Source organism: Saccopteryx leptura, chromosome 3 (assembly GCF_036850995.1).
Source record: "Saccopteryx leptura isolate mSacLep1 chromosome 3, mSacLep1_pri_phased_curated, whole genome shotgun sequence".
Taxonomy (NCBI): Eukaryota; Metazoa; Chordata; class Mammalia; order Chiroptera; family Emballonuridae; genus Saccopteryx; species Saccopteryx leptura.
In genome coordinates, this window is record NC_089505.1 from 137,926,679 (window position 1) to 137,954,671 (window position 27,993).

The following is a 27,993-nucleotide window of genomic DNA, read 5'->3' on the forward strand; positions in this document are numbered from 1 at the left end:
AGTCACTGGCTGCAGGAGGAGAGGAGGGAGAAAAGGGGAGAAGGTGGGGGAGAGAAGCAGATGGTCACTTCTCTTGTGTACCCTGACCAGGAGACAAACCTGGGATGTCTATATGACAGACAGGCTGCTCTATCCACTGAGCCAAGTGGTGAGGGCTGGGAAGCTTTCTAACTATAGCTTCTCAGGAACACCCTTTAATGAAGCAGAGAGACTACCTTAAAATCTATAGATCCCTTGGTCTACAACTTTGTCTGGGCTTCCCTCCATGGGACCCAGATGAAGAGAATAGGAGCATGAAGCATGTACTTTTTGACTTCTCCAACACAGGAGCTGAATGACCTTGAATAAATAAGGCAGCCTCTGTTTCTTTTCTTTCTTTTCTTTTTTTTCATCAGGAGCATGTTTATTGTGTTTGAGATGATACATCAGGTGCTCTCTGAGCTACAAAGGGTAAAAGGAAATCCTCTCATTACAAACTGACAAAGGTATAAGGTAAAACATTTTTCACAACAGCATTAACCACATACTCAGAAATAGATCTGGGTTTAATACAAATGACATAATTCCTAGTCATCTACGGCTACTTTTATAACTTCATACAGATAATGAATTAGGCTAAAATGCACTATAATATTTGGTAGACTTCAGGACCAGTATCCTTAGTACATCACAAAATACATTTTGATATCCCAAAGAAGCAAGACTTGCAAGTAGGCATTTTAAACATAACTAATCTACAGCTACAAAGTCCTACTCTTGATAGCATTTACCTTTTTGGGGAGTCTCCCAGTCTCCAAAGGATAAAAGCAGAGAGTAGAATCATTATAACATATACACAGAAGTCCATATTGTAAAGGCTATAAAGATTTGCAGCACAGTGAGAAGATGCCTTCTGCTCCTTCCCACTGCATACAAATTATGTGAATTATGTCGCGTATCTCTTGGTCCACTGTCTGGCTATCCTGTCATGTTCTGCTCTGTTGGTCAAATACTGAGTGGCTATGCTTCCAACCAGAGGATCCGCAGGGTTGCAGTCTGTCAAAGGAGAACAAATCGACAGCAAAACCTTTGAAATAGTCGAAGCAGGACTCCAGTTGTCTTTAAGGATGTCCAGACAGATGACTCCCTGACTGTTGATGTTGCAGTGATAGATTCTGGTGCGGAAAGTAACCTTTGGTGGCTTAAAAGGATAATCGGATGAACATGTAATATCCAGAAAAAATACACTACCTTCATATACAGAACCTGGTGGACCAAGTATAGTCGATCTCCATTCGTAACTGTTACCTCCTTTAGGCCCAGCACTGCAGTGAGGAGGAGGATCAAGGCTTATTTCAGCTAGCTCCTTCTGAATCCTTTTAGCACTAGTGGATAATTTAGCAGTGGTTTTGCTAGAGAGTTTGGTGTTTTTCTTCTGCTGAGTGGCGGGAGGTTTTCTTTCTTCTTGTTCTTCAGGCTCTGGAGCGGCCGGGTCTCTCTGGTCTGCATCTGAACTCCCACTGCTGGTGCTGGGGCTCTCATCATCGGACCTCAGCCTATCGCTGGACATCTTGATGAAGTGATTCCTTGGAAAACTCGGCCGCCCGCCCGGCCCGCTCGCGCGCCGCTACGGTGTGGGGGAGGGAGAGAGAAAAAAACCCTTCCTTAAGGAAATGGAGGCAGCTGGGGGGGGGGGGGGAGAAGGGGAGGGAAAGGGAGGGGAAAAAAGAAGCCGAGGAGGCTCTGGCCGGGGAGTGTGGAACATTGAAAGTTGGAGGGGGCTGTCAGCCTCTGTTGCTTTATCCATCAAATAATGTACATGGAGCATAGAGGTTAAGAGTAAAGATTCTGATGTCAGATTGGGCTTCAATCCCCCCTTCACTCGTTGGTTACCATGTGAATTTCAGCACGTTTCTGAACGGCTATTTCATCATCTGAGAAAGCATCTACAGTACTTTACAATTGAAGCTAATTAATAGAAATGAGCTAATTCAAGTAAGCCGCAGATTATTAGAGTGCCTGACAAAAAGTTGTCAAAAATCAGTTTTATGAATTTTCTATCCTGTCTTTCTGAGTTAGAGAAACTATATAGAAGTGTAGGAGAAGTATCTGGCACATAGCAAGTGCTCGCCAAGTGGTAACACAGCTATTATTCAATGTGTTTTATGCAGTTGTTAGAAAGGAACCTATTTTCTGTTGTGGTAATAAAATTTAGAGCACAGACTGTCCTGTTACCCATGTGAATACCGTAATGTAGAACACCCAGTGCTGATGCCAACGAGGTGGGGGTGGGCTTAGGCCCTCAGTAATTTCCATCACTCCCCTCATAAACAAACATACACTGTGTAAAAACAGCTTCAGGACACATCCTGAAGCCAACACTGTTCAACCTTTTTATCTCATGACATACCTAAATTAATTACTGAATTCTGCGGCACACTGAAAAATGTATTTTTTGTCAATGGACTGAAAAAAAAGGTATCATTTTGATTCATGCACACTGGATGGCTATTGTGTTAGTGGTTGTCATTTCTTTTTATTTGACAATTTAAGAAAAAAGAGGTCAGTGCCTCTGACTATAGTCAGGTCTTGCATGGTTTTTTTTGTTTGTTTGTTTTTGTTGTTGTTGTTTTGTATTTTTCTGAAGCTGGAAACGGGGAGAGACAGACAGACTCCCACATGTGCCCAATCGGGATCCACCCGGCACGCCCACCAGGGGGCGACGCTCTGCCCATCAGGGGGCGATGCTCTGCCCCTCCGGGGGGTCGCTCTGTTGCGACCTGAGCCACTCTAGCGCCTGGGGCAGAGGCCAAGGAGCCATCCCCAGCGCCCAGGCCATCTTTGCTCCAATGGAGCCTTGCTGCAGGAGGGGAAGAGAGAGACAGAGAGGAAGGAGAGGGGGAGGGGTGGAGAGGCAGATGGGCGCCTCTCCTGTGTGCCCTGGCCGGGAATCAAACCCGGGACCTCTGCACGCCAGGCCGACGCTCTACCACTGTGCCAACCGACCAGGGCCTCGGTGTTACATGTTTTACAAAAATTCTTGCGGAACCCCAGCGTGTGTGTTGCGGCACACAGGTTGAAAATCGCTGCCTTAAGCCATCCTTAAAGGATGTCACCCCTTATAAGCACTCCAGTGCTATTGGCACCTCAAAGCTTCTCCCATGTTGAAACTCTGGAAACATGCTTAGGGCAGCTGAGTATGGAAAGGTTAGTTAAACGAATATATGTGAAGGAAGCCTAGAATATTACACCCGTTAAGCAGTCCCCCCTCTCACACCTTTCACACTCTTAACTGGCACAGTTGTACTTAGATGTTACAAAATGCAACATCTCTCAATGACTGGTGTTACAAGGGAGGAATGAAATGAAAGGAGACATGATTCTCCTGAAACATGTAAAGTACCCAGACAGACACTGTGTCCCTTCATCATAAACCCTCATAAGATCCCCTCCTAAAGGAATTTTGAGCGTTAGTTTTCAGAACTTTGATTATGGGGTTTGGACACCAGCTTGCAATAGAAAACAAATTAGGCTTTTTTTTAAGTACCAAACTCCAAAAACAAAAAGACAGCTTTTACCAAGTGGTCTACACAATTCTCACTTTGAAAGGTCCTTGATGTCCAAGCTAGAGTGGCTGACTGAGCCAGTTTGTAGGGACAGTCCCAATTTTAGTACTGAAAGTCCTTTGTCCCAGGAAAACCCCTGTCCCAAGCAAACTTGGACCCTTGGTCATCCTAGCTAAAGCTAAGAAGATAAAGTAAAAGCCTGCATGTATTGATTCTGAGTTCCTCTCCGTTGTGTAGACACAGATATAAACATAAATAGAGATCACTGGCCCGTGTCTCAGGTGCCTTACAGGGAGAAACCATATTATTTTGTAATTGACACAGTTCTGAAATTGAGGGGCCTACACTTCAACTTTACAAAGGGGGACAAAGCATATCTTGGAGCCTGGGCTTTTATAAGAGAAAATAACATTTCTAAATGAGAAATTTCAGGAATTCAAGTCACTGAACTAGGCTGCCTACCTCTTTCTTCCTGTTTGATCTTTGAAGATTAGCATTCAGTATTTTTCATGATATTTATATTGAGGAAGGAATATAAGATTATTAAAAGCAGAAAAACTCAATATGGGAACACACATCAAAAGGTCTTCAAGACAAAGGAAGGATCATATGATTTGAAACCAGTTACTGGAAGCATGTGTGCTGCACTTCATTTTCTAGTTAACAGCATAACATACGTCAAAATATGATTCAAAACATGTCTCACAGCTGAGCTGACATTTGGCGATCTCAGCCTTCTTTTGCTCTTGAGGATGGGGGTTCAAATCCAAACGAGGTTAACACTTTGTACTGGTACATATTCCTGGTGGATGAGGGGAACAGTCTTATAGCTTAAGTAAAATGAAAACATCTGTTCGAGTCCTGAGGGAAAGAATAGTTTTTTAAAAAAGGGGGGAGAGGGATGCTTGGTTGTTAAAGCTGGAGACGGCCCCAGTAACTTTACTAATGTTAAACAATTACACTTTCAGTTGCCTTGCTCATCTAGGATGATGAAGATTTGTACATGAGCTTTAGTTCAGTCTTCATTTTCAGCATGCCATACCTATCCTATCCCCTAACCCTGTCTGAGGCCAAATGTTTGTGTCTATTCACTGGTTTCAAGTGCTTTTCACACTAACCCAGGGAGTGATTCATTTTTTTGCCATAAGATTTGTCTTGGTCAGTACCTGTGCACTGTAGGTAAGAAAGTATATTAACTATTGCTGTGTAACAATACCACAAACTTACTATCTTAAAACAATGTGGGCACAGCATGACTGAATTTTCTGTTCAGGGTCTCAGTAGGTGTTGGCTAGGTTGTGTTCTGGTCTGGAATTCAGGTACTCTTCCAGGTCTTGTGGTTGTGGCAGAATTCAGAATTCAGTTGCTTGTTGTTTTAAGACCGAAGCCCTGAATTCTTTTGCTTGCTGTCCGCCAGCAGCCACTCTCACCTCCAAGAGACTGCCCATATTCCTTGTCACATGGTCCCTTTCATTTCAAAGGTGGCAACAGAGAATCTCCCTCACATGGAATCCCTTTCACACTTTGAATTATTGACTTCAGGAAGAGCTCAGTCTCAGTTATGGCTCACCGGATCAAGTCAGACACACCCAAAATTATCTCCTTTTCTTAAAGTTAACTGCCATATAACTTAACTTAATCAGAGTGAAATCTATCATATTCACAGTCCTGAAGATTATGCAGGGGTTGGAGATCTTGGAGATAGTTAGAATTCTGCCTACCATAAAAAATACAAAGCAACATTTCTCTTTTCAATCGTCGAAGCCTATTAGTAAGGAGAAAGACTGAGGAAAAGCCCCAAAAAACATATAGTAGAATTTATCTCTCAACTTGAAGTTACAAAAGTAATGAAAGTTAATATCAAATTCAGTAGATGGTATTTTTTTAACTACATACAGAGTACTACAAATATATTCATAAGTTACAGAAGTCAGACAGATTTCTTAATAAATTTATAGTCTAAAAGAGAAAACAGAATACACATTTGGTTAACAGATATGTATTGAGCCTTTATTATGTGCCAGGCACTATTTTATAGAACAGTGGTCCAGCTTTCTATGGTTTACATTCTAGTTGACAGGGGACTCAGAAAATTAACAGGTAGGAATGCAGCCAAAAATAAACATACCAAAAATAATAAAAACAAAAACAACAGATGCACAAAGAAAACTATTGAAAATAGCAATACTTTATTACAGAAGGTCACTTGGGACAATATGAGACCTTTTTGAGGCTGGGTTGCCTAGTGGTTAAAAGCATGAACTCAGGAGCTAAATATCCTAGAGTTTGCATCCTGGCTCTACTGCATCCCAGCTGTGTGGCCTAAGGCAAATTATGTGGCATCTCTGTGCCTCAGTTTCCCTTACTGTAAAAATTAAGATCACAAAAGTACCTACCTCATGGGTTGTTTTTGAGGATAAAGTTAATTTCTGTAAACCATTTAGAAAGCGCACCTGGCCTGTGGTAAGTGCGGGTGTTGCCTATCACTTACTCTAGACAATGACGGAGTGCTGGGCAGGCTTTATTATTTTTTTAATCCTCATAATAACCCTGAGATGTAGGTATTATTATTGGCTGCATATTAATAGGTGAGAAAATATAAGTACAGGGAGGCTAAATAACTTCTTCAAGGCTATGTAGGCTACTAAAGTACAGGTACGCTAAGATACAACCCTAAACCGCGGCAACAGATGGGCATCTGAGAAATTATAAATAGTTCTCTGTTCTGGAGCAGAACAGGGTAACTGTAGGATTTGGTGACGTAATAATGTAAGCGAATGTATTCTGAATGGTAACTTGCTATATATTAAGAGGTTATTAACCATTCTGGTCACTTATTACCTGCCAGTTTCTGATATTCAAGGAAAGGATCATTTAGGAGAGGGACTTGTGTGAGGACTTCTGTGACTTACACGCTGGAATCGGACTTCACCCACACCCTGTACACTAGTTAGGTAGAGTCCGTGTGGGTGGACTGAGAGAGGTCGGTGGCCTTGACAACGGATCTCATTAGGCCTTTCAAAGTGAAACGATTGGACGATTGGCTGAAGGGGTGTCTAGAGGCCCGCCTCCTGTCACTGATTGGATGAGAGGCAGCTCAGTTCCCACCTCCTCATTACAGTCCCTAAGGATCCTGTTGCTTGGCAACCAATTTGCGTCCTCCAGTTTAAGAGAGAGCCAGTTACCCTTGTGAAGAAGGGAGAACTAGTTACCAGCGCTGTAAGCTTCTGCCTCTTATGCATACTTTATGCACCAACAATATGGGTGTCCCAGGTACCTGTCCCAACCTTGCTTGAGACTGGGCTGTGGACTGGCCCTGCAGTGAGGCACCACAGTGGAAAACGTGCCCAAGTTTTCCCTTTGGAAATCTCAGTTTGGAGGAGTCAGAGGCGAAGGAAAGTGTGTTACATACTTAACTTGGAAGCAGTGGTGGGATTCAGCCGGTTCGCACTGGTTTGGCAAAACTGATACCTAATTTTTTTGTTGAGTTTGGCGAACCGGTTGTTAAAATGGCCCTTGTAATCAGGGTTCTCTCTAAGGTGGGCACCTGGGCAGCTGCCCAATGTAGAAATCACAAATTTACATTCCTTGCTCTTTTTTAACATTCATCTGCACAGCAGTGTATTCTAAGTGCCCATAATAATGTTTATTAGTCCATAGGTGAAAAAAATTGCAAGTGAGGACGCCAGTCAAAAAGCAATATGGGACCAGTGTCACCCTGTTAAATTTGTCTAAAAAAGAAAAAAAGGCCTGACCTGTGGTGGCACAGTGGATAAAGCATCAACCTGGAAATGCTGAGGTCGCCGGTTCAAAACCCTGGGCTTGCCTGGTCAAGGCACATATGGGAGTTGATGCTTCCAGCTCCTCCTCACCTTCTCCCTCTCTGTCTCTCTCTCTCCCTTTCTCTCTCCTCTCTAAAATGAATAAAAAAATAAATAAAGAAAAAGAAAAAAGAAAAAAAGCAATATGGAAATACCTTAAATAACAGTTTTATTGCTTTTTGTTAAGTATTATTTAATATTTTTATTAATATTTTAAAACTTTCTTGTAACATAATTCAGTTTTGTGTACCTCTTTTATTGTTCTTATCTAAGTATTGAATGCAAGAAATAATAAACTACCTTTCAGCATAATGTTTTTTTATATACTTAAAATGGTCATTAGGGCAGAGCACCGGTTGTTAAGTTATTTGAATCCCACCACTGCTTAGAAGCCATTCATCTCAGGAGCATACAGCGTTCTGCAACTCTAAAAAGCAAGTAATTCACGTCAGTTAACCAGGTGTGGGAGGGTGACTCATACTCTCCCACACCTGCCTCAGAGTCAACCCTAGGAGTGTGGAGACAAGTGCCAGACCCTTTGATGCCTTATCATGTCCTCCAGAGCTTACTTCTTGCTGCAGAGAGACTATCGAAGGTTGAAAGAGAACAACTATAGGGTGAGTACTGGGGTCTTGGAAGGATGGATTTCACTGGGCCAAAACTTTTAAGAAGCAATTTAGTCTGTATGTATTCTAAGGCAGTGGTCCCCAACCTTTTTTGGGCTGCGGTCCAGTTTAATGTCAGAAAATATTTTCACAGACTGGCCTTTAGGGTGGAATGGATAAATGTATCATGTGACTGAGACAAGCGTCAAGAGTGAGTCTTAAATGGATATAACAGGGAATCTGGTCATTTTTAAAAAATAAAACAGCGTTCAGACTTAAATATAAATAAAATTAAAATAATGTAAATTATTTATTCTATCTCTGCAGACCGGTACCAAATGGCTCATGGACCGGTACCAGTCCACAGCCCTGGGGTTGGGGACCACTGCTCTAAGGCATAATTTAGTTAAACCTAATTTACTACTGCAGTATTATTGTTTAACAAATCTATTTTACGGTAATAATCCACTTCATAATAATAATGATAATGTCATAATAATAGTTAACAATATTAAGCACATTGTGTTGAGTAATTTATGTGAATTTAAGCCCTGAATATCAGGGTCTATCAGGTAGTAATTGGATAATAGGTGCAAAGTTGCTCTCATTAATCATAATGCTATAATATAAGTAGCGTTTTCTTTTACCTACCAGAAGCCTAAGTCTCAGAAGGGTTCAGTAACTATTTGGCCTCAGGATTCTGTCACAGGGTGTTCTGACTCCAAAATCTCTTGCTCTTAAGTCTTATGTTCTACTATCAACTATCTAGTGCACTTTTGCCAACTGCTGTAACTACACATAGATGCTTTTCCCTTATAATTTTAACACAGAGGAAGGCTTTCCTCCAAATGGATTTAACAAGGCCAACGGGTGCTATGGCTGATATATCACATATAGTACGGAGAATTTTTTTTAAAGGAAGATGTGGAAGAAAGAACATTTCAGAGAAAGAATATAAAGAACCCATTCAAAGAAGGAAGGTGTAGAGTGATAGCTACCAGCAGTTGCTTAAGGCATAGTTCAGTGTCAATGTTCTGTTTCCATCCCTCATATAGAAGGACTGCCCTCACTCAAGGTGTTCAGTCTAGCAACAGACATCCCAGAGGTGCACACCTAACATTTGATATTGTTTCGGCTCTACCTGAACTTTATGGTTCTCTGTTGAAAGACAATTCCATGAAAGAGAGATATATAAATATGTAGGATGTAGGTAACAGAGATATCTTATAATGCTTATCCAGACTAGCATCAAACATACTAAATAACTATGTGATTGCTCGAAAATATTTACTGAGTATATTTAGGTGTATTTCCCAGCATAATTGATAAGGTTTTCTATGAGATACAGAATAGGGCCAAAGGAGGTTTCCAGTTGTGAGTATGTGAAGCACAGTTTATTCTTGTATTTTTGTGTATTAATTATTGCATTATTTTCCATACGAACATCTGTAAACCTCCTTTTGCCCCACCCTGTACATTCTTGTCCCTCTCTTTGGACAATACCTCAACTGTAGGGAAATTTATTTTTTATATACAAGCATAATTTTTTGGAGTTGTGTTTTTCTTAATGAAAATGTCCTGACTTCTTTGTCTTTCATATAGCATCCATATAGTTTTAAAAAGCTCTGAAGAAATGCATACTTTCCATTTATTTCCTTCTCTGCTAGTGTGAGTCTTAAATTGGCTATTGACTTACATAAGCCATGCATCCCAATCTTGACCTTCTAGTCCTACTTGTGATTTTCACACTTGTGATTTATTTTAAATTTACTGTTATTGTGTGTGCTTCCTGAAATCTACCTTAACAGCTATGTAATAACCCAAACTATAACAACTCCCTAAATCAAAAGATAAATAAATTCATCAGAAAAAGAAAATGTAGAGATTTTGGAATTCATTGTAACCTGAGATCTGATTTTAAAAGCTGCACTATTTAATCTTTTCTATTGCTTTGATTTTTTTTTTCTAAATTAAAGGGTATTACTGCTTTTCCTGTAAGTGAAGATCTGATGGAATGGAAAGCTGATGTTGAAGGCCTACAGAACACAATTTGGCATGGTATGTATGTTCAAAATCAGTCTACTTTTTAAAAAAGTCTTTATACCATTCTTAGCCCATCTTCTTTTTTTTTTTTAATTTTTTTTATTTATTCATTTTAGAGAGGAGAGGGAGAGACAGAGAGAGAGAAGGGGGGGAGGAGCTGGAAGCATCAACTCCCATATGTGCCTTGACCAGGCAAGCCCAGGGTTTTGAACTGGTGAGCTCAGCATTTCCAGGTCGACGCTTTATCCACTGCGCCACCACAGGTCAGGCCGCCCATCTTCTTAATGTGCAAAATATGGTTGCATTTTTAAATTTTCTTGAATACGGAAAGTTTTCACATGTTATTTTTTCATTATATGGCTTAATTTTTGCCATTTATCAACCTAGATGGAAATTTTAGGTTTGAATTTTTCTTTATGCCAAATCATAATCGTTACATTAAGATTGCGTTTTTAATAATGTTACAAATACTTACTTTTTAAAAAAAAAGCAGGCATAATAAAGTGTAACCATTGAAATACCTTCTAACAATCTGCCAAGAAATCAGAATAGCTGCCAGACCTGTGGAGGCACAGTGGATGAAGGGTCGGCCTGGGACGCTGAGGTCGCCCGTTTGAAACCCTGGGCTTGTCCTGTCAAGGCACATATGGGAGTTGATGCTTCCTGCTCCTCCCTTCTCTCTCTCTCCTTTCTAAAATGAATAAATAAAGTTTTGAAAAAAGAAATCAGAGATTTTGGCATCAAAATTCTACAATTATATCTCATTTTTTTTCTGTATGATTTCCCCCAAAATTTCTATAAATCATTCTTAAGAAGACTGGGCCACTATAAGCTTTGTTGACCATATACTCTTTCAGTCATAAGTTAATAAGTTAGATTTGTTGTGTGAGGCAGCAGAAAACAACATGTAAAGTGGATAATTACAATAAAATATGATATGTACTATTAGGATTTTGAACAGAATGCCAAAGAGGCAGTAATTAGTTAATTTTGTCTTGGAGAGTTAAGAATGGCTTTGTAAAGAAGTAACCTTTGAGTTGAGTTCTAAAGAATGATAAGAGTTTGCCAGGTTTAGAAGGAAGGGAAGGAAATTCGGGCAGAATAAACAGTGTGGCAAAGACAGGGTGCCCCAGGTTCTGGAACAGTGAGTTCAGTCAATATGAGATACACAGTGAACAGGGCAAGTGTTGGGGGACGGAGCTAGTGGATGGAAAACAGGCTAATAAAATAGTCGAATTAGAAGGTAAGGACTCTTTTATACTATCTAGAGTATACTATGACCCAATTTACTTAAGAATAAAAATCAAGGGGCCTTGGGAGGCTAAACTGTAGGAAGAAACCTTAGTGTTACTCAGGTATGGTTAGCCAGTATAACATGACATTCAAGTAAAGATGTTTATTTTTGTGTTGTAGGAATAGTCTTACAACTGACAATAAATTTTACAGAAGAATATAATTTTGTCCCTCCGGTTGTGACATTTAGAACCATTCCTTTTCATCCAAATGGTAAGGACCAAATGAGATTTTTATCATCAGGGGCTCTGCCCCTATTATTAGTGTTTAATAGTGTTTCTTTATAACAACTTTGTTAAGATTATAAAAGTAAACATACTTATTGGGGAAAATACAAAAAGGAAAAATTCACCTTGAATCCTAATTCAAAGAGATATTATTCTCAACATTTAACTAAATTTATTACCTTTTTTCTGTGTATGTATTTTTTCTACATATTAGGGTATTAGCTATAAAGTTTTGTATCTAGTGTATTTTTACTTAATATTACATAAGCTTGTGCCTGCATTATTAAACATTCATCAAAAGATCATTTTTAATGACTGAATAACCCTTCCTGTATTGTTCAATATTTTAGTTGAATTGATTTTTTGTTATAAAATATGATATACTGACATATTAACATTTTAGATAAAAAATAAGATTGCCACTGTGAGTCATACATAAAGTGGTTTTCTGATTGACAAAAAAATATAAAATTTTTAAATGATAAAAGAGAAACTATCATTTGCAGATGACATGATATTATCATATATAGAAAATAATAAACACTCCCCTCAAAAACTTTTGGAATTAATAAACAAATTTGATAAATTTTCAAATTTGATTTTGCTGTATACAAAATCAATATACAAAAATCTGTTGCATTTTTATGCATTACTGAAGAGGAGGAGGAAATATGGGTAAGCTTGTGATTGCTCTTCTTTCTCTCCCTCACCCCTCCCAGGAAAAGGAGTGACTTATTTAATTGTGTAGATGTGAGAAAGAATTGACCATGTGTGGCTCAGCACTTTCTAAAACTTTCTTTTCTATAAACTTGACCTTAGATTGGGTGCAGTCTCTGTTTCTCTGGGCAGAAATCCTAAGCAGACCTCCAGTTTTGATGGGTTAAGTTCAAATCAGGGGGACTTTTGATTAAAGCACTGAATAGCATTCTCTATGTCAGTCTTTCATAGAGTAAAGTTGATAATCTGTTTTGAGAGAGAGAGAAACATCAACTCATTGTTCCACTTAGTTGTGCCATTGATTGCTTCTTAAATGTGCCTGGCACAGGGCTGGAACCAGTGACCCATGGGCATCTTTGGGATCAAGCTTGCGACCTCAGATCCCTGGGATGATGTTTTATTCACTCAGCCACCAACTGGGCTTGATATTTTTTTACTAGCGTCTTTCGGCATTCTGGTCTACTCTATAATATACAAACCTTGGAGGAAAGGTGTTATTTATTAGCTCCTATACACCAAAAACTCGCTATGCACAGTTCTAAGCCCTTAGAAACATAAACCTATTGTATTTTTTGTTTTGTGTATTGTCATGCTTATTAATAATGTTATCACATTGTCCTAGATGTTACAAATATTATCTTCATTTGGCATTAATTTTTAAATTTTGTCGATGCTGGTATTTTCTTGTTTTTTTACACCTGGGATTTTGAAATTTTTATGTAGTCATATTTATTAGTCTTGTCCTTTGAGATTTTTATAACTATCTTAAAGTTTAGCTGAACTTTCCCCAAAACAATCAGTTTACTTTAACTTTCTTCTAGTTACAGTTTTATTTTTCATATTTAACTCAATTTTTTAAAATACAGATTTAGTTAATTAACTGTTTTAGGGAACAGGTCAAGATTGTGTGGCTCTTCCCAATCTCTGAATAATAGAACAAAGCTGGCAGGGAGGTTTTGCAACCCTCAACATATGGCTTCTGTTTCTGAATCTAAGTCATGTACTGTTTGTCACCATTTCCAGTAAGTGGAAGGGGGAAAAACAAGGAAAAACAACTTTTTAAAGAAAATATGATCCAGAAGTTGTATACTTTACTTCTGTTGATATTCTATGACTAAAACTTAGTCACATGGCTTCTTGCTAGTGGAGAGTGTGGGGAAAATTGTCTGAGCAATCCTGTATTCATCTAAACAATGTAGGGTAATGGGAACTGGTAGCCTTATTACAGGGAGAAGAAGTGGAAGAAAGGAAGAGCAGATATTGAAGGACAATGAGTATTTTTGCAACAACACATTTTATACCATTTTTGATCATCTATCACCTCTGAATTATTTCCCTTTTAACATACAACAGTTTTAATGCATTCTAGAATCTGTTTCTAAATTCTCTTATTACATTATTCTATCTAATCTTGTGTCCCACTGCACTATTATAATTATTGTGGTTTTACAATACAATGTAATATATCAAATCAAAGGTCACTGTTCTACCTTTTCAAAATTTTCTCCTCAGTTTTTACCTTTTTACTGCAAGATTTTTCTTTTCCTTTTTTTTTATACATAAATTTTTATTAATGTTAATGGGGTGACATCAATAAATCAGGGTACATATATTCAAAGAAAACATGTCCAGGTTATCTTGTCATTCAATTATGTTGCATACCCATCACCCAAAGTCAGATTGTCCTCCGTCACCTTCTATCTAGTTTTCTTTGTGCCCCTCCCCCTCTCCCTCATCCCTCTTCACACACACCCCCCCCCCCCGCCGTAACCCCACCACACTCTTGTCCATGTCTCTTAGTCTCGTTTTTATGTCCCACCAATGTATGGAATCATGTAGTTCTTGTTTTTTTCTGATTTACTTATTTCACTTTGTATAATGTTATCAAGATCCCACCATTTTGTTGTAAATGATCCGATGTCATCATTTCTTATGGCTGAGTAGTATTCCATAGTGTATATGTGCCACATCTTCTTTATCCAGTCTTCTATTGACGGGCTTTTTGGTTGTTTCCATGTCGTGGCCACTGTGAACAATGCTGCAATGAACATGGGGCTACATGTGTCTTTACGTATCAATGATTCTGAGTTTTTGGGGATATATACCCAGTAGAGGGATTGCTGGGTCATAAGATAGTTCTATTTTCAGTTTTTTGAGGACCACCATACTTTCTTCCATAATGGTTGTACTACTTTACATTCCCACCACCAGTGAATGAGGGTTACTTTTTCTCCACAGCCTCTCCAACATTTGCTATTACCTGTCTTGTTGATAATAGCTAATCTAACAGGTGTGAGGTGGTATCTCATTGTAGTTTTCATTTGCATTTCTCTAATAACTAATGAAGCTGAGCATCTTTTCATATATCTGTTGGCCATTTGTATTTTTTCCTGGGAGAAGTGTCTGTTCATGTCCTCTTCCATTTTTTTTATTGGATTGTTTGTTTGTTTGTTGTTGAGTTTTATGAGTTCTTTGTATATTTTGGATATTAGGCCCTTATCTGAGCTGTTGTTTGAAAATATCATTTCCCATTTAGTTGGCTGTCTGTTTATTTTGTTGTCAGTTTCTCTTGCTGAGCAAAAACTTCTTAGTCTGATGTCCCATTCATTTATCTTTGCCTTCACTTCTCTTGCCTTTGGAGTCAAATTCATAAAATGCTCTTTAAAATCCAGGTCCATGAGTTTAGTACCTATGTCTTCTTCTATGTACTTTATTGTTTCAGGTCTTAAATTTTGGTCTTTGATCCATTTTGAATTAATTTTAGTACAAGGGGACAAGATGTAGTCGAGTTTCATTCTTTTGCATGTGGCTTTCCAGTTTTCCCAGCACCATTTGTTGAAGAGGCTTTCTTTTCTCCATTGTGTGTTGTTGGCCCCTTTATTGAAAATTATTTGACCATATATATGTGGTTTTATTTCTGGACTTTCTATTCTGTTCCATTGGTCTGAGTATCTATTTTTCTGCCAATATCATGCAGTTTTGATTGTCGTGGCCTTATAATATAGTTTGAAGTCAGGTATTGTAATGCCCCCAGCTTCATTCTTTTTCCTTAGGATTGCTTTGGCTATTCAGGGTTTTTTATAGTTCCATATAAATCTGATGATTTTTTTGTTCCATTTTTTTAAAAAATGTCATTGGAATTTTGATGGGAATTGCATTAAATTTATAAATTGCTTTGGGTAATATGGCCATTTTGATTATATTTATTCTTCCTATCCAAGAACAAGGAATCTTTTTCCATCTCATTGTATCTTTTTCGATTTCCCTTAACAATGCTTTGTAGTTTTCATTATATAGGTCCTTTACATTCTTTGTTATAGTTATTCCTAGGTATTTTATTTTTTTTTGTTGCAATCGTGAAGGGGATTTTTTTTTTGAGTTTGTTTTCTAATATTTCATTGTTTGCATATAGAAAGGCTATGGACTTTTGAATATTAATTTTGTATTCTGTGACCTTACTGTATTGGTTTATTGTTTCTAGTAATCTTTTTGTGGAGTCTTTGGGGTTTTCAATGTATATGATCATATCATCTGCAAAAAGTGATACCTTTACTTCTTTTTCGATATGGATGCCTTTTATTTCTTTCTCTTGTCTGATTGCTCTGGCCAGAACTTCTAGCACCAGGTTAAATAAGAGTGGAGAGAGTGGAAAACTCTGTCTTGTTCCTGATTTACAGGGAAAGTCCTCAGTTTTATGCCATTTAATATGATGTTGGCTAGCCCTGGCCGGTTGGCTCAGTGGTAGAGCGTCGGCCTGGCATGCAGGAGTACCGGGTTCAATTCCCGGCCAGGGCACACAGGAGAAGTGCCCATCTGCTTCTCCACCCCTCCCCCTCTCCTTCCTCTGTTTCTCTTTTCCCCTCCCGCAGCCAAGGCTCCACTGGAGCAAAGTTGGCCCAGGCATTGAAGATGGCTCTATGGCCTCTGCCTCAGGCGCTAGAATGGCTCTGATTGCAACAGATCAACACCCCAGATGGGCAGAGCATTGCCCCCTGGTGGGCATGCCAGGTGGATCCCGGTTAGGCGCATGCGGGAGTCTGTCTGACTGCCTGCCCATTTCCAACTTCAGAAAAATACAAAAAAAAAAGTAATATGATGTTGGCTGATGGTTTAACATATATGGCTTTTATCATGTTGAGATATTTTCCTTCTATACCCATTTTGTTGAGTGTCTTAAACATAAAGTTGTGTCGTATTTTATCAAATGCCTTTTCTGCATCTATTGATAAGATCATGTGGTTTTTGTTCTTTTTTTTGTGTTGATACGGTGTATTACGTTAACCGTTTTACGTATGTTGAACCATCCTTGAGATTCTGGGATGAATCCCACTTGATCATGATGTATTATTTTTTTAATATGTTGTTATATTCGATTTGCTAGTATTTTGTTTAGTATTTTAGCATCTGTATTCATTAGAGATATTGGTCTGTAGTTTTCTTTTGTGTGCCGTCCTTGCCAGGTTTTGATATGAGGGTTATGTTGGCCTCATAAAATGTGTTTGGAAGTATTGCTTCTTCTTCAATTTTTTGGAAGACTTTGAGTAGAATAAGAACCAAGTCTTCTTTGAATGTTTGATAGAATTCACTAGTATAACCGTCTGAGCCTGGACTTTTATTTTTGGGGAGGTTTTTAATAGTTTTTTCTATTTCTTCCCTACTAATTGGTCTGTTTAGACTTTCTGCTTCTTCATGAGTCAGTCTAGGAAGGTTGTATTGTTTTAGGAATTTATCCATTTCTTCTAGATTGTTGAATTTGGTGGCATATAGTTTTTCATAGTATTCTACAATAATTCTTTGTATATCTATGATGTCTGTGGTGATTTCTCCTCTTTCATTTTGGATTTTGTTTATATGAGTCCTTTCTCTTTTTTCCTTGGTGAGTCTTGCCAAGGGTTTGTCAATTTTGTTGATCTTTGCAAAGAACCAGCTCCTTGTTTTATTAATTTTTTCTATAGTTTTTCTGTTCTCTATTTCATTTATTTCTGCTCTGATTTTTATTATTTCCTTTCTTTGGCTTGTTTTGGGTTGTCTTTGTTCTTCTTTTTCTAGTTCCTTAAGGTGTGAAGTTAAGTGGTTCACTTGGGCTCTCTCTTGTTTGTTCATATGGGCCTGAAGTGATATGAACTTCCCTCTTATTACTGCTTTTGCTGCATCCCAGACATTCTGATATATTGTATTGTCATTTTCATTTGTCTGTATATATCTTTTGATCTCTGCACTTATTTCTTCTTTGATCCATTTATTTTTTAAAAGTATGTTGTTTAGTTTCCACATTTTTGTGGGGTTTTTTCCCCTCTTTTTTGCAGTTAAATTCTAGTTTCAAGGCTTTATGATCAGAAAATATGCTTGGTACAATTTCAATTTTTCTGAATTTGCTGATGTTATTTTTGTGGCCCAACATATGGTCAATTCTTAAGAATGTTCCATGTACACTAGAGAAAAATATATACTCTGTCGCTTTGGGATGAAGTGTCCTGTAGATGTCTATCATATCCAGGTGCTCTAGAGTTTTGTTTAAGGCCAATATATCTTTATTGATTCTCTGTTTGGATGACCGATCTAGAGCCGTCAGTGGTGTATTAAGGTCTCCAAGTATGATTGTATTTTTGTCAGTTTTTGTTTTTAGGTCAATAAGTATCTGTCTTATATATTTTGGTGCTCCTTGGTTTGGTGCATATATATTAAGGATTGTTATGTCTTCTTGATTCAGTGTCCCCTTAACCATTATGAAATGACCATTTTTGTCTCTGAGTACTTTTGCTGTCTTGTAGTTATTAGATATGAGTATTGCTACACCTGCTGTTTTTGGATGTTATTTGCTTGGAGTATTGTTTTCCAGCCTTTCACTTTGAATTTGTTTTTATCCTTGTTGCTTAGATGTGTTTCTTGCAGGCAGCATACAGTTGGATTTTCTTTTTTAATCCATTCTGCTACTCTGTGTCTTTTTATTGGTGAGTTTAATCCATTTACATTTAGTGTAATTTTTGACACTTGTGGGTTCCCTATTGCCATTTTATAAATTGTTTTCAGTTAGTTTTGTATCTTGTTTGATTCTTCCCTTTTGTTTTTCTATCATTTGTTTTTGTTTGTTTGTATTCCATACTTCTTTCCTCTGTTGCTATCTTTTTTAAGTCATGTGCTTCTGTGGTGGTTTTATCAAGGGTGGTTACTATTAAGTAATGAAAAGGGTACCTACCATATTCATTGTAGTACCCTATCTTATGAGTGTTACTGCACTCCATCGTCCTTTGCTACTGTTCATCTCTGTCCTCTCCCCTTTTTTTGTTTTTGTTGTCACAGTTTAAATTTGGTTTTATTGTGTTCTTGGTGGAGCTTTTACTTGTGGGTTTTTTTTTTTTTGTTCTTTGTATCTGGTTGGAGAACCCCCTTTAGTGTTTCCTGGAGTGGGGGTTTTCTGATGATAAATTCCCTCATCTTTTCTGTGTTTGTGAGTGTTTTTATTTCTCCTTCATATTTGAAGGATAGCTTTGATGGGTATAGTATTCTTGGCTGAAAGTTCCTCTCTTTCAGGACTTTAAATATTGAGGTCCACGCTCTTCTAGCTTGTAGAGTTTCTGCTGAGAAATCTGATGATAATCTAATAGGCTTTCCTTTATATGTTGCATTCTTCTTTTCCTTGGCTGCCTTGAGAACTTTTTCTTTGTCGTTGGTTTGTGCCAATTCCATTATGATGTGCTTTGTAGTAGGTTTTTTGTGGTTAAGAAAACTCGGTGTTCTGTTTGCTTCTTGAATTCGAGGCTTTAGTTCTTTCCACAGGCTTGGGAAGTTCTCGTCTATTATTTGTTTCAATATATTCTCCATTCCATTTTCTCTCTCTTCTCCTTCTGATATACCTATGATTCTTATGTTATTCGTTTTGATGGAGTCAGACAATTCCGGTAGGGCTTTCTCATTTTTTTTAAATTTTGAGTCTCTCTTCTTCTCTCTCTTGTGCCTGAAGTTGCTTGTCTTCTATGTCACTAATCCTACCTTCTATCTGACCTGTTTTATTAGCTAAGCTTGTTACCTCATTTTTCAGTTCATGAATTGAGTTTTTCATCTCTGTTTGATTTGTTTTTATAGTTTTGATTCCCTTGGTAATATATTCCTTGTGTTCGTTGTTTTCTGAGCTCCCTAAATTGCCTTTCTGTGTTTTCTTGTATATCTCAGTAATTTTAGGATTTCTCTTTTAAATTCTATGTCATTTAGCTCCAAGGTTTCCAAGATATTAAATTTTTTCTCCATAGATTTTTTTTTTGTATTTTTTTGAAGCTGGAAATGGGGAGAGACAGTCAGACAGACTCCCGCATGCGCCCGACTGGGATCCACCCGGCACGCCCACCAGGGGCGACGCTCTGCCCACCAGTGGGCAATGCTCTGCCCCTCCGGGGCTTCACTCTGCCGTGACCAGAGCCACTCTAGCGCCTGGGGCAGAGGCCAAGGAGCCATCCCAGTGCCCAGGCCATTTTTGCTCCAATGGAGCCTCGCTGCGGGAGGGGAAGAGAGAGACAGAGAGGAAGGAGGGGGTGGGGATGGAGAAGCAAATGGGCGCTTCTCCTATGTGCCCTGGCCGGGAATCGAACCCGGGTCCCCCGCACACCAGGCCGACGCTCTACCGCTGAGCCAACTGGCCAGGACCTCCATAGATTTTTCCACATCTATCTGTGCTACTTCTCTATCTTTTGTATCCATGATATTTGATTTCTTTTTTCTTAATGGCATATGAGGGTGGTCTTGTTGATAGCACTAATGAGAATTAAGAAAGAATAAAAAGTAAAAAGAAAAAATGCAAAAAAATTTGGAAAAAAATAATTAAAAAACCCAATAATAATAATTTATTATTTGCCCCCTTTTTTTTCTTCTCTTCCCCCCTCTCACCTCCTCAGGAAAGTATTTTGATGAACTGTGAACTATATTATGCTAAATGGAACAAAAACTGCTTATAACAGAGGACCTGAGTTGGGGGGAAGTGTTCAAGGGGCATAAAGGAAGTAGGGACCCACAAAATGCAAAAAAGGAAAAAAGTTTGTGTCAAGTATAAAATGATTTGCTTGTAAGTGATGGTTGACTAAGAGATATAATGAGAGGGATAAGTGGGAAACAGGAAAAAAGAAAAAAATTACTATTGTATTAAGTGGAGCAAAAACTAAATAGAATGGAGAGCCTGAGTTGGGAGGAATGCTTAATGAGTTAAAAAGCAAAGTGAAAGCACCCAAAATGCCACACAAAAAAAACTTGAGTCCCAAATAAAATAATTTGTTCGTGATTGAGGATTGAGTGAGAGGAAAAGTAAAAGGAGAAAAGAAGAAACTAATAGAGAGGGAGAAAAAAGAAAAAGGGGAAAAGGAAAAGAAGAAAAAATAAAAAAAAAACAAAAAGAGAGAGAGTTAAAGGTTTTGGAGTGTAACCTTCATAGAGAGTAAGGAAGAAGAAAAGAAATAAAATGGGAAATGTAACACATATGGGTAGTGTAGTTCAAGAAAAGGAAAGAATAAGACAGGCAGAGAATAAAAGGACCAAGGTGGAGGAAAAAGAAATAATAATAATAAAGGCCAGAAGATGAAAGAAACAAAAAAAAATAGTGGAACAAGTTATAAAGTCTGTGGATTTTTCTTGATCTTGAGAGGTTAACTTCTTCCTTTTTCTTTCCTCTCCCCTCTTCCTGATCACTGACTCTGTAAGCCAGGCTCTGCCCCTGTGGCACGCTTAGGTAGAGATTTGCAGTTGATGAGACTCTATGGCAATGTCATATATTAGGCTTCAGTCTCGTTGGTAGTCAAGGCTTGTTAGCGTTTGTAGGCTCCGACAATGAGAGTCTGTTTTCCCGGAGCCTCTCTCCTAGTCTCTCCTTCCTGAATTAGCAGCCTGATAATCCAGCTATGAGGCTGCCACTGCCTCTGCCTGGGGGAGTAAGAGGCTCAAAGAGCTGGCAAATCCCCACTCTATCCCCACTCAGTGCAGGGCTCTGGGTAAGGCTCTGGCAGTCAGAGCCGCCAGCGTAATCAGGTGGGGCTGGGAGCCAGTTGCTCTTAAGGTGACTTTCTATGAGCCTCCAGCCCTTTCAGCACACCTAGCACTCTGTGGGACCACTCTCCCCAGGCTTTCTGCACTTTGTAACCTGTTTTGGCTGGGAAGAAGATGCCCTAGTCGCTGTCTGCTGTACAGGAGGTTTTAACATCTGCCAAGTCCCTCTTTTTAGCATATATCCCTGAGTATGAAAGCTCTGCCAATCAGAAGTTGCCCCCACCCCTTTAGCAAGAGGCACTAAAAAATATCATGCCTCTTGTCTTAGATCCCTGAACTGAGAGAGATCTTGTCAGTTAGAGCCGCGTAGGTCAGTTGGGAGGTGAGCAGACCGTGGGTTAAGCTAATTTCAGCGATTGGATCTGCCGATCTTCTCCAGGAAGGACTACAAGCTGCCTGCGCGCCCCTCCCCTGATGCTTGAATGGCTGAGTGAGGTGCTCCACCCATCCAGAGAAGCTTGGGCGTAGGGAAGTTTGCTTTGTTGCACTCCCTGCAGGCTGCTGGCAGCTGCTGCTCACAGCACGGGAGTTTGCTCGCGTGGGCTGATTCGCCACAGGCAAACTCTTTCCTCGGCTGAACGAATGTCTGTGCTGCAGCCTAACTTCCTCCGCACCCTTAGCCCCCCCCCCGCCCGACTCTCAGTTCCAAGTGAAAGCAGCCTTTGCTCAGGTTAGTGAGGAAGGCAGAGTGTTCCTTTCTTCGTCTTATTTCCTTCAGGGTTAATTATATATTTAGTCAATTTTTTGCTCGATCATACCTTTGTTTTCAGTATGTGGGACTCCCAGAGGCTCCAAGGATTGATTTTTCTGTCTCTGGTTGATGTACTTGTTGAAATTTTGGGGAGATTTGTCGGTTGCACTCCTTACGGCGTCATTTCTCTGACGTCCAAGATTTTTCTATTGGAGCGTAAATGTTTTTCTTATTCATTTATAAAAATTATTTGCACATTAATAAAAGAATCATGAATGGTAATAGCCATTATTTTTTGAGGATTCACTGTATACTAGGTACTCTATTGAGTTATTTTATTCTTTATAGTGAAAGTGGGTACTTTAACATACCCATTTTATGTATCAGGAAAGTGAGATTAGCAAGGTTAATTGCTCAACAGCATATAGAGTCAACATTCAGATCTGTGTGTCTGACACAGGAGCCCATGCTTTTAACAGCTGCACAGTATTAACCATCATATTCATTGCAAATAATTTTCCTGCTTTGTCATTTGCTTTCTAATTTTGCCTATCATATTTTGATATTCATAAGCTTAAAATAATAATTTTATTATATATATCACTATTAATGCCTTATTTTAATACAGTAGACCAACAGACTGGTCGACCCTGCATAGACTTTTTGGATAACCCTCAAAAGTGGAACACAAGCTATACATTGAGCAGCATCTTACTTACCCTCCAGGTAAGAAGAGATTAATATATAAATGCCTTCACTGATACTTTTAATTATCTCAGTTATTCAAAATACAAGAAATAAAACATAGAATACATATTTAAATGTTTGAAAGACTCATGTAAGTTTATTTAAATCAATGAGATTTCTATATCAAGACTATGAAAGTATAATTTTAAACTTTAATTATAAAGACTGTTATTTTAAAATGAAATTGTTTATTAAGGCCCTTCACAACCAAAGAATACATATTTTATAAAAGGAGAAAAGAACAGCTTGGATGGTTTTAATTCTAGAAATATAGTCTTAAGTTTTCTTTTTGTTCCTATCTTCATTTCATAATATTGAACAGGCCTCTTAGATCTTTCCTCATTCGTGAACCTTACCTTCTTCAGAGAAGTGAGTCAAGTGACTACAACTTAAAATGTTCAGTTTTTTCTTTTGTTTCTTACTGTGCTAGTTACTTGTTTTTTTATATGTTTTCATATCAAACCTAGTAAATAATTAAACCAGGGATTTTTCTTCTCCCTCAGATAGATGCCTGTTTCTAACATGCCCTCTTTACTTCTTGAATCCGTGAGCCTTGGAAGCATCCTCAGTGTGCTGTTGTTCTTGACCTTCAGTGAGCCTCTTTTCTCATCCATGCAGAAGTAAATGATTTCAGTGTCACTTGCTTTGGCACTGAATATAGCTGGCTCAGTGATGTCCTACAGAGACCTACTCGTCATTAATATTTGGAGATAAACAATTTTATTTTGATTACTGGTATACTTGGAGAATAAAATATTGTGGCTTAATTGAATTTTTTCAGTAAGAGAGTTATAGTACAAATTTTATTTCTCCCATTTCTTATTTTTTTTATTAAAATGTAATAACAGTTTTCTGTCTAGTCATCTCAGTATACTGAGTAAAAATTAATCTTTTTAAAGATTCAGTATTTCATTCATTCAATCAACATGTATTGAGTGCCAGGCCATGTTCTGGGAGAGACATTTGAGCCAAAACTTTAGGGGAGTAAGTGAACAAGATATGCAGGTAACTGCAGTTGATCTTTTGGATTTTTTAACGGAGTCATATTCCTACCTACTGCCTCCACCTAAATTAGGACCTGCCTTAAGAATAGAACACTGAATGATCCCAAAATGTAATGAGTGAGGTTAAATCAGAAGGAAATGGTGAAAAATTTGAATTTCTGAGAAATTTAAAAAGGCAAATGTGGGCTCTGAGATTAGGTTGCTTGGCTTCCTCACATTCTGGTTTTGCCACTTACCACCTTTGTCCCAGTGGACTGGTTTCTTCACTTCTAAATACCTAATTTCTTCATCAGTAAAATGGATCTGTTAGTAGCTACCTCATAGATATTTGTAAGAATTAACTGAATTAATACATGTAAAATACTTGGAACTATATGTGGTCCAAGAAAATAACTCAGTTAAAGCTAGTTAATGTTATGATTGTTCTTTTAAGCAGTAATGCAAAGTGTTGTCATGGAAATACAATATATAGATCATGGGAAACCAGTAGATGACAAAGTTGTTTTGTCTTTTTATTTTTCGAACAGATGTATAAAACAATAATGCCCACATTACAGAAGTTTTTAAGACAGTGGAAAGGAAAAGAGAATCACTGATAATCACTGATAATAAAGAAAAACACCAATCCTATTAATTAGCATTTTCTTCTGATCTCTTGTTTTTCTGCTTAAAATCTTTCCGTTTCACATTCACTACATGGTTAAACCCGATTCTGTTGCCTGACAAGTGATTTACTTCTCACACTCGAGTGTTAACATACTGTGCAATCTCGCTCTGATTATACCTTCATGCTCTTCTTCATTCACAGTGCTTGCTTCAATTCAGATTTAAAAGCATTCAGAGAGCTCTCAATTCTAAAGTGATAAACTCAAGCAAGTCCTGGATCTTAAAAGGTGCTCAGGCCAGTTTTCTATCTGACTGGCAACCTCTTTTCTCCTTTCTTCTTCCTCAGTCTGTCTGGCAAGCAACTGCTCACATTTTAAGTCAGATCAAATAAGTGCTCCTCTGGGATGCCTTTTTGATTTCCTTTCCCAGGTAGATTTGATGACTTTGGTTTTTGAGGGGTTCCTTTGCCCTTTACCCAGTGAGCAGTACCCTGAGCAAATTTCTGTCAGGGCTCTATATTACTTACCGTTTCCTTACCTGTCTTCCCTTATTGGACTACAAGCTCCTCAAGGTCAGGGAACAGGTCTGATTCATCTTTGGCCCCCTAGGGTAACGTTGATATTTAGTTGGCACTAAGTAACATGAAGGAAGGAAGGAACCCGAATTTTTACATTGTTGCAATTATGGCATATATGTATAAATAATAGAGCCTGTTTCTTTTTCACTTAACATTTTATCTGAAGTGATTTCCATATTGCTACAGTTAATATTTTAATGGCTATTTGATAGTCCTTAAAAGGTCAGTGTGGCCCAGTAGAACTTTATGCACAGATGGAAATGCCCATTACCCCACTGTCCAGTGTATCAGTCACTAGTCATGTGTGGTTACTGAGCACTTGAAATGTGGCTAGTGTAAGTAGGAAATGAGTTTTTCATTTGAAGTAATTTAAATTTAAATGATCACATGTGGCTAGAGACTACTGTAATGGATAGTATAAGTATAAACCATAGTTTCTGATTACTTCTCTTTGAATAACAGATGAGACACATTTATAATTATTATATTGTTATTCAAGGGAATGATACTTGAAATAGTGTTTAACATATTTTAACATCCGTATATGCTAATCATCTCTTAATATTGTTATAATCTTAAATTTTTAAAAAGACTTTCATATATAATGCAAAGGTAAATATCAAAACCAATCCACAGAATAAATTTCTAGGCTTTAACTAATTAGATATTATAAAATATGATTGCTGATGCAATGGTTTACTGATGCTTCAAATTTTTGTACTTATCCTCTGCAGAGCTTCCTATGCTATTTTATACTATCACATGGCTAATTTAAAAGTTAGACTTTTATTTTTTACTAGTTTAGCAGGGTTTCTGATTTATACATTTTAATATATTCTTTATATTCTGGTTCTTAAAAAACCATTAAGTAGATTTAGTAGCATGTGTACACATTATATGAAAAGGTCTTAGGCACAGTGTCAGTGCGAAGACTATTGAATAAATTTTACCACATGTTCCTCTCTAAGTAAAATTATCTTTCCATCCAAAGACCAAAAGCTTGTTCTTGAAAATTAATTTCATCTACTTCCCACCCACTTTGAAAGGTATAGTAAAATCCACATTGAATCCTTATTTAAGCAATTATAATATTCTTGGAAATGTAGCTCAAATATGCTTTCCAAATTAGAAAACTCAAATAGCAGAACAATCTTGTTGCTTTTGAGATATCAGATGTCAGATTATTGCTTTTATTAGTGAAAGACTGCCTTCACTTCCATGACATTTAAGTCACAATTATCCACTTTGACCTGCATCTACACTTAGGTACTCTGTTAGTTAATTGCATATCTGGCTACACTTTTCAATATTTTTTAAAATTTTTGTTTATTGATTTTAGAAAGAGTGAAAGAGAGAGAGACAGAAACATTGATCTGTTTCTGTATGTGCTCTTACCAGGAACCAAACTGGCAAACTTTATGTATTGGGGCGATGCTCCACCTATCCGAGCTATCTAGCCAAGACTGGCTACATTTTATTATACAGTTTCCATGTTATAATATAATATTCAAAATAAATATTAAATAAACAATTGCAATTTGGGCTAATTTTAATTTTGAGGTACCAGATAAACAAGATCATGATCTTGCACAACTTGTAACTTTTGGTTACTGCTGGTCCCCTGTATTGTCCAGATGCATGTATAGTACTGTACACAGAATTTTAACAGTGTCCCCTTAGACTCCCATCCTCTGATTATTCAATCAAACAGTAATCTAGGAAGTGCTGTGAAAGGACTTTTCTTTGTTGTAGCTTCTTAGTCTCCTTAGTTCAGTGATTGCTTTCTCATATGTGCTTTGACTGGGGGGGCTACTGCAGAGCGACTTACCTCTTGCTCAAGCCAGAAACCTTGGGCTTCAAGCCAGCGACCTTGGGGTCATGTCTATGATCCCACACTCAAGCCAGTGACCCTGAGCTCAGGCTGGTGAGCCCGCACTTAAGCCGGCGACCTCGGGGTTTCGTACCTGGGTGTTCTGTGTCCCAGTCCAATGCTCTATCCACTGTGCCACCGCCTGGTCAGGCAGGACTTTTATACCTTTACTGCCTCTGAGATATAAGGGTCCATGTAAGAACCTGCATGAGACCTCTTGGAGCTAAAGGTGACCCCAAGATACCAGCCAGCAAAGAAACAGGGTCTTCAGTCCTACAAGTGCAAGGGACTGAATTCAGCTAACCAACAACCTGCATGAACTTGGAAGCAGATTCTTCCAGAACATCTGATAAGAGCTCAGTCAGCCATCACCTTGCCTTTAGTCTTATTGTATCTGGTCGGGATGAGGGAAACCAATCACCCCAGAGGTCTCATCAGACATGTGAGATATTAAACTCATACTGCTTTAAGCTGCTACTCTTGTGATAATTTGCTACAGCAGCAATAGAAAACTACTATAGATACCAAATTAATCATTTGATGATCTACAGCAGTGGTAGTCAACCTGGTCCCCACTGCCCTCTAGTGGGTGTTCCAGCTTTCATGGTGGGCAGTAGCAAAGCAACCAAAGTATAAATAAAAAGATAGATTTAACGATAGTAAGTTGTTTTATAAAGATTTATTCTGGCCCTTCTGCTCTGTGCGGATACAACAAGAAGTCTTTGGGGACCCAGAAGAGGGCCCTCTTCCAACCATGCTGCACCCTGATCTTGGACTTCCAGCTTCCAGCACTAAATACTAAGGAGAGAAACCTGAAGATGGCAGCAGAGTAGGCAGATGCACAGACTCCCAGCTCTCACCACCAAACTGGAATATAAATCAATTTAGGAACAATCAGCATGAAAAACCAAATCTGGACTACAAGAACAGCTCTCAAAAACCAAGGAGCAAAGAAGAAACCACAACAACCTGGTAGGGAGTGCCTGAATCTCCCCTGCTTACAGGAACGGAGTGGGGAGGGTGAGGCTGAGAGCCCAGAGGGTCTCTCACTCCAGGGAAAAGAGCAGAAAATACTGCTCACAGCCACTTACCTGGCGACCAGGGAGCGAGGTGTGTTGAAAGGACCAGCTTATCTTCCAAGTGGAAAGGGGAGAGAGAGGGACAGATGGTGAGGGGCAGAGGAATGCAGGGGTCGACCTAAAAACCTGACTCATCCAGTGCTG

The 27,993-nt window shown here is 38.5% G+C and overlaps 1 protein-coding gene and 1 pseudogene across 1 annotated transcript in view; one reads left to right on the plus strand and one right to left on the minus strand.

Moving 5' to 3' along the window:
* Positions 1-693: 693 nt before the first annotated feature.
* Positions 694-27,950, minus strand: LOC136400218 (ubiquitin-conjugating enzyme E2 E3 pseudogene; annotated as a pseudogene).
* Positions 7,918-27,993, plus strand: part of UBE2U (ubiquitin conjugating enzyme E2 U) — a 60,058-nt gene continuing 39,982 nt past the window's right edge. Inside the window, exons 1-4 of the mRNA XM_066376486.1 lie at positions 7,918-7,983; positions 9,948-10,029; positions 11,428-11,520; positions 22,595-22,692. Of these exons, the coding sequence (XP_066232583.1) occupies positions 7,918-7,983; positions 9,948-10,029; positions 11,428-11,520; positions 22,595-22,692 (339 nt within the window). The remainder of the gene's footprint in view (positions 7,984-9,947; positions 10,030-11,427; positions 11,521-22,594; positions 22,693-27,993) is intronic.